The sequence below is a fragment of the Cricetulus griseus genome, chromosome 2 (assembly GCF_003668045.3).
Source record: "Cricetulus griseus strain 17A/GY chromosome 2, alternate assembly CriGri-PICRH-1.0, whole genome shotgun sequence".
Lineage (NCBI taxonomy): Eukaryota > Metazoa > Chordata > Mammalia > Rodentia > Cricetidae > Cricetulus > Cricetulus griseus.
In genome coordinates, this window is record NC_048595.1 from 9,400,748 (window position 1) to 9,407,178 (window position 6,431).

The 6,431-nt window shown below is 44.9% G+C and overlaps 1 protein-coding gene across 1 annotated transcript; it reads left to right on the plus strand.

Moving 5' to 3' along the window:
- The first annotated feature begins 1,227 nt into the window (after positions 1–1,227).
- LOC100758808 (elongin-B) lies at positions 1,228–1,584 on the plus strand. The gene has a single exon (XM_027398127.2). The coding sequence runs from the start codon at positions 1,228–1,230 to the stop codon at positions 1,582–1,584; it is 357 nt and encodes a 118-aa protein (XP_027253928.1).
- Positions 1,585–6,431: the final 4,847 nt, after the last annotated feature.

Genomic DNA, 6,431 nt, shown 5'->3' on the forward strand with positions numbered 1-6,431 from the left:
GACCTTCAGGATGAAGCCAGTAGTCAAATAATTGCTCAGGGTGCACAATCAGCACTGCACTCTAGCACTGCAAGCAAACAAGCAGACTGGAAAACAAAAACAAAACCTATAAAGTAAAAGAAATGGTGTGATGCTCCACACCAGTAGGGTAAGTCAAGGATGGCCTCTGGCATCAGCAAAAGACTTGGCTGAGAATCTCATGTCACAGAGGAGACAGAGGTGAGGACCTGCTGGGCGCACAGATTCTCACCATGTCTGTTCTCTTCCTTCAAGGGCAATGTTCAGTTGCATCTAGTGAAACCCCACCACTATCTCTTAGAGAATGAAAATCATGGGATTGTGTAGAAGGATTACTCTATAGCTCTGGGCAAAATAGATACCACCAAGCTGCCACAGGGTCACTGATGGATGAATCTGTATCTAGTGCTGATAAAACATTGCAGGGGCCGTACTGATGGATGAAATAGAAGTTACTGGTTACAGACCATCTCATATGCTCTGTTTCTGGCCTGAGAATCTTTGCAGAGAAACTCTTCACAGACCCATCTAACTTTAGACTGAATTACAGGAAGGTTTCATAGGAAGGAATTTGACAGTTGTGGAGGCCCCTGGCAGTGGGACCAGGATCTATCCCTGGTGAACCAGCTGGCTTCTTGGAGCCCATTCCCTATGTTGGGATGCCTTGCTCAGCCTTGATGCAGGGGGAGGGGCTTGTTCCTGCCCCAACTTGATGTGCCAGACTTTGTTGACTCCCCATTGGAGGCTTTACCCTTTCTGAGGAGTGGATGGTGGTGGGGAGGAGAGGTGGATGGGGAGCAGAAGGCCGGGAGGGAGGGGGAACTGTGGTTGGTATGTAAAATGAATTAAAAATTTAAAATAAAATGTCCCTAGATTAGTAATTCAGAGACAATTGGGTCACAAGGACTCTGACTTGTTGAGTAGTTTAGTCTCTGACAGATACAAAATTTGAGGGAGGTAGAGCTGTAGAAAGGGAAGGAAGGGTCACTGAAGGGGAGAAACGGGGTCCTTCCTCTTTAGGCTTATAAATGGATTTGGCTCCTGCCTTTGACAGTGAATATTTGTAGGGGACACCCTAACCATGCCTGCTCCGGCTGGTTACAGGTGTGCCTGGCCACACCCTCTAGGGCGTAGTCAGGGTGACATGAGGAAGGGGTACAGAGAGAGCGTCGGAGACTGTCAGCAGTGACCAGATCAGCCGCTGCCAAGATGGCCGTGTTTCTCATGATCCGGCGCCACAAGACCACCATCTTCACGGATGCCAAGGAGTCGAGTACCGTGTCGGAGCTGAAGCCCATCGTCCAAGGCTTCCTCAAGCAGGAGCCGTACAAGCAGCATCTGTACAAGGATGACAACCTCCTTTTTGACAGCAAAACTCTGGGAAAGAGTGGCTTCACTAGCCAAACAGCAGGGCCCCAGGCCCCAGCCACAGTGGGCCTGGCCTTCCTAGCAGGTGATGCCTTTGAAGACCTGCGCATTGAGCCCTTCTCCAGCCCTCCAGACCCTTCACATGTGATGAAGCCACAGGATTCTGGAGGCAGTGCCCATGAACAGGCTGTGCAGTGAGTGCCCCAGGCCCACAACCCCTCTAGATACCCACTTCCTCAATAAAGATTTGCATGCTGGAAAAAAAAAAAAGAGTGAGGAGTACACTTGAAATTCTCAGGCAAATGGATGGAACTAGAAGAAACCATCCTCAGTGAGGTGACCCAATCACAAAAATATAAACTTGGTATGTACTCACTCATTTTTGATTTTTAGACATAGAGCAAAGGATCACTAGTCCACAATCCACATTGCCAGAGGAGTTAGGAAACAAGGAGGACCCCAAGAGAAGATTGTATAGTCTCTTGAAGAAGGGGATGGGGACAAGAACCCCTGACCAAATTGGAGCCCTGGGGCAGGGAGAGGAAGGAGAGCCTTCATCCAGTTGCTGTTCAAGCAGAAACAGACACCCACAGCTAAACACTGAACCATACTACTGGAATTCAGTTGTGGAGAGGGAGGAGGGTTGAGCAGAGGAGCCAAGATGGGGCTGGAGAGACCTGCAGAAACAGTGGACCTGACCTACTGATAGAATGGAGACCCTAGTCATAAAGCTGCAGAAACAGCATTGGACCAAACCAAACCCTCTGAATGTGGGTGTCAGCTAGGAGGGTGTCTGTGGGACCTCTAACAGCGGAGCCAGTCTTTAACCCTAGAGCACAAATGGACTTTGGGAGCCCATTCCCTATGGAGGGAACTATTGCAGCCCAGAAACAGCAGGGGGGTCTAGACCCTCCCCCAAATGATATGACAGACTTTGAAGGTCCTTGGTGGAGGGACTCACTATCCCTGGGCAGAAGCCAAGGATGGGTTGGGGAGTTTGGGGGGGGGAACATGGGAGGATGGGAGGGTGAGGGAATGGCGGGGATGGATATGTAAATATGAGTAGTAATTAAAGAATTTTAAATTTAAAAAAAGAAGAAAAAAGAGTGAGGGGTACACACATAGGAGCCCCTTCTTCCCCTTCTTATTTGGCTTGTTCTACTTACCTCGTTCCCTGCCGGTTGGCTAGGCTGTTCTGAGTAAGTAGGGCACTCCTAAATAAATATCCTTATCTATGCCTGACTCCGTATTGATATTTCACTTTAAACATGAATCACTTTTGTTGCCATGGCCAAATATCTGTCAAGAAGCAACATAAGGAAAGGAAAGTTTATTTTGTTCATGTTTTTATAGAGGAGTCCACCATGGAAGCCATGGCAACAGAAGCATGACAGGGCTGGTCGCTTTGCATTAGCAGCCAGGAAGTGGAAGGGAAATAGGAAGGGAACTGGGCAGCAAGACTTCAAAGCCCGACCCCAATGGCCTTCTTCCTCCAGCAAGATGCTACCCCCTAAAAGCTCCGCAGCTATCTAAGGCAGCACCACCAGCTAGCAACTGAATATTCAAATGAGCCTAAGGAGGACATTTTACATTCATGACTCCTTCCCGCTATTGGACCATCTTATAATACAAAACTCACTGATTTCAACTTTGAAAGTCCTACTAATCTCTTGTTCAAAAGCCAAGACTCTTTTGATATCCAGGCAGTTACTTAATTTTGAACCTCTGTGAAGAGAAGGGAAAAGAGAAAAAACAAAACATGTTCCCACTGTACAATAGAATAAACATTTTTGTTCTGAAAGTGTGAACAGGAGGATATCAAGTCAAGACCAAACTACAGCAGTGAAAACATCAAATCCTCTGTTTCTATGCCTGGCATCTGGGGCTTGTGCAGCCTTACCTCTCTGTTCTGGTTAGCTTTAATTTTCAGTGTGACACAGTCTTACCCATGTGAGGTCCCATCTTGTGGGGATCCCAATTCATTTAAAGGAGGAAAGACTAAAATTAGCAGGCTCTCTGTCCTTGAAAGCAAATACCCAGGAAAATGTGTTCTTGGGGTTTCCACACAGAAGTTGATACAGCTGTAAAACAAGGGACTGGGCTACCTCCCAAGCTGTCATAAATGTCGTCTCTGTGGTGCTGGATGTGAGAGCATGACAGGTGCAAAATTGGAGAGGGCTGTGGAGAGCAGCTGAGCCTTCGTACGTACGGTGTGGCAAGATCACAGTCCCCTTAGAATGGCTCTGAGGGGCCATTGAATCAAGCTGTGAAAAGGAAGCCTTGATTGCTATGGCAACCCCATGATAATGGAGATGCCAGGACTGTGAGATGGTCCCAAAGCATAGCTGTCGTGGAGGAGTGGAGCTGGACTAAGGCAGTGGGAGAAGCTGTATATGGTGCAGGGGGCAGAGCTGGAGAAGCGGAGCTACGGAAGCCCTTTGGAGCCAAAATTACCTTACGAGCCCTCCAATGCTGGACATTGGAGCTGTGTGATTTGGTATTATTTCTGCTGGAGTTTATTTTTGTGTTAGTGCAATGACTTTTCTTGCTATAGCCTGTTCTTCCATTTCAGAATAAAAATGTAACTGTGCTATGGCATGATTCAAGTATATAAATTGATTTTAACTTTATAGGAGCTCACAGTTAAAAGACTACAGAATTTTAAACAGACTTTTGATTGTTAAATTTGGACGGTAATTTATATTATAAACAAGGCCTGGAGGGCAGGGGGTAGAAGCTAGAGGGTAAAAGCAACGTGTTTGTCTGTCAAGTTGTCAAGGAGTCTGGAGTATGGTTAGCTGTGGGTATCAGCTTGACATAATCCAGGATCACCTAGAAAAAAGTCTTAGTGAGGGATTGCCTACATGGGGGTTGGCCTGTGAGCATGTCCATGGGAGAATATCCTAAGAAAACTCTGCCCACTGTGGGTAACATCATCCCTAGGCAGGGAGTCTTAAAATTAAGCTGAATGCAAGTAAACAAGCAAGTATCGTTTATTCTTTTCTGTCTGCTCTTGACTATGGGTGGGATGTGACTAGCTTTTTGAAGCTCATAGTTTACCACTCTGATGAACTCCAACCTAGAATTCCAGCTGAAATCAATGAAATTTTACCTTGAATTTCTTTGTGTTGGGATATGTCAACACAGTGACAGAAAGGAAAGTAGGCCATCTCATCCCTGTTGCTGTAATGCAGGCAGCCTCTCTCTTGGGTTAGCATCACTCCACATAGGCAGTTTTTCTTGGCATCTGTAGCATTTACTCAAATTCTGTCTACAAAACTGCAAACATCAAGTGATTAGCCGTGGCTGACCTAACCAACTATTGTAAGCCACCATTAACAAAACATTTTATTATAACTATTAGTGCATACATTGTTTGTACAATTGTGATGCTCTTGTCCTTCAATCATTTCACCTTCTCCATGCCACCACGGTCCCTTCTCACTTCCCCGATAGTCTCCGATTTCCTTTTATTTTGCATCTACATAGGACAGAAAACATGCACCCCTTCTCTGTGTCAGACTTATTTCTTTGTCATGATTCTATTTTCATTCATTTTCCTTCATCGTTGACTAACTTCCCACTGCCTTTGTCTTAATCAGAGTTTGGGTGACCAAAACATCATGACCAAAAAAAACATGTGTGGAGGAGTGGGGTTTATTTTGGCTTACAACATTCAGGTCATACTCAGTCACTGGGCAGAAATTCAAAGTAGGAACCTGGAGGCAAGAACTGAACCAGAGGTCATGCAGGAGTGCTACTTACTGGCTTGTTGCCCACGGCTCGCTCAACCTGCTTTCTTTCAGCACCCATGACCACCAGGCCAGGGATGTGTGTGCTCCCACGTCAATTGTCAGGCAAGGGAACATACCACACACTTGCCCATAGTTCAATTTAACAGAGGCATTTTCTCAAATGAGAGTCCCTTTTCCTGAATGGCTGGAGCTAGTGCTGTGTGACATAGAACCGACCTGTTATTTTTTTCTATAATGTTTTGCATTGGTGGCTCTTGATACTTCAATGGATGCTGTAGAAAGTAGTCCTCTGCCCTTTGAAACGCCACATGCTTTCAGAAAAGCTTTCCCTCCCAGAGAAACTTTATTTGTAGCCAAGGACAACTCTGAAACTCTTAAAAAGTTAGTTAATATAAGGTTACCCTTGTCATTTGTTGCTGACAAACATCTTGCTAAAATCTTCTCCCCCTGAGATATTTTATTCCACATCCTTGGGAAATTTTGTGGCTATAAATGATTCTTCTGAAACTATTTTAAGGTAGATTAGGGAGGAGGCTGTGTCTCTCGTTAGAGGGATGGAAGTCTCTCTCCTAGGGTGACATGGGTCCTGCATCACAGTCTGGGGCATCATCTTTGGAGCTCCTTTGGTGATTAATTTGTTGAAAAGTTTTAAGGCACATCTATTGTAACTTAAACAATGAATACAACCAGAAAAATTGATATCACTGATTTTAAGTAGTCCGGAAAATAAATATAGAATGTTCTAGGGAATCCCGGCCATTCCTTAAAAGCAGTCATTTATTCCCAGGTCTATAGGAGTAATTGCTGAGGCCAGGCTGCCTGCTTTTGAGTCTTTTCAAGGTAGATTTTAACTTCATTAGAAATACAAATGCAAGCAACACAAAACACATTTGTAGTAACTCAAACTTGTCCCTTTTCACCTAGAATACGGTCTGTGGCAATTTAATTATCGAGAACAATTCAGCAAGAGAGAGAGAGATAAGAGGACAAAGATGTAAAAGAATCGTTTTAGGAAAGAAGGCATCCCAGACAGATTCACCACCTACTCATAACAGCCCGTGATAGGCAAGTTTCTAATTATGTGTTTGTGAGTTCATATTCTCTGCCACGGCAGACATGTCCAAACAGAGGCATAGCAGCCTCCATCTTCTGTAGGTAAACTCTCTTCCCTTTAACTCTTGAGAATTATTTTAATGAAATGGCATCTTGGCTAGTTTTTAGGAACTAGTAGATAAAGAATTATAGCCAAGTGCAAAAAGGACAAATTTCCTCAATTTGACAGCTTTCTAT

What these genes read in the sequence shown, in the direction of transcription:
- LOC100758808 (XM_027398127.2), top strand. Translation starts at nt 1,228, where the DNA reads ATGGCCGTGTTTCTCATGATCCGGCGCCACAAGACCACCATCTTCACG.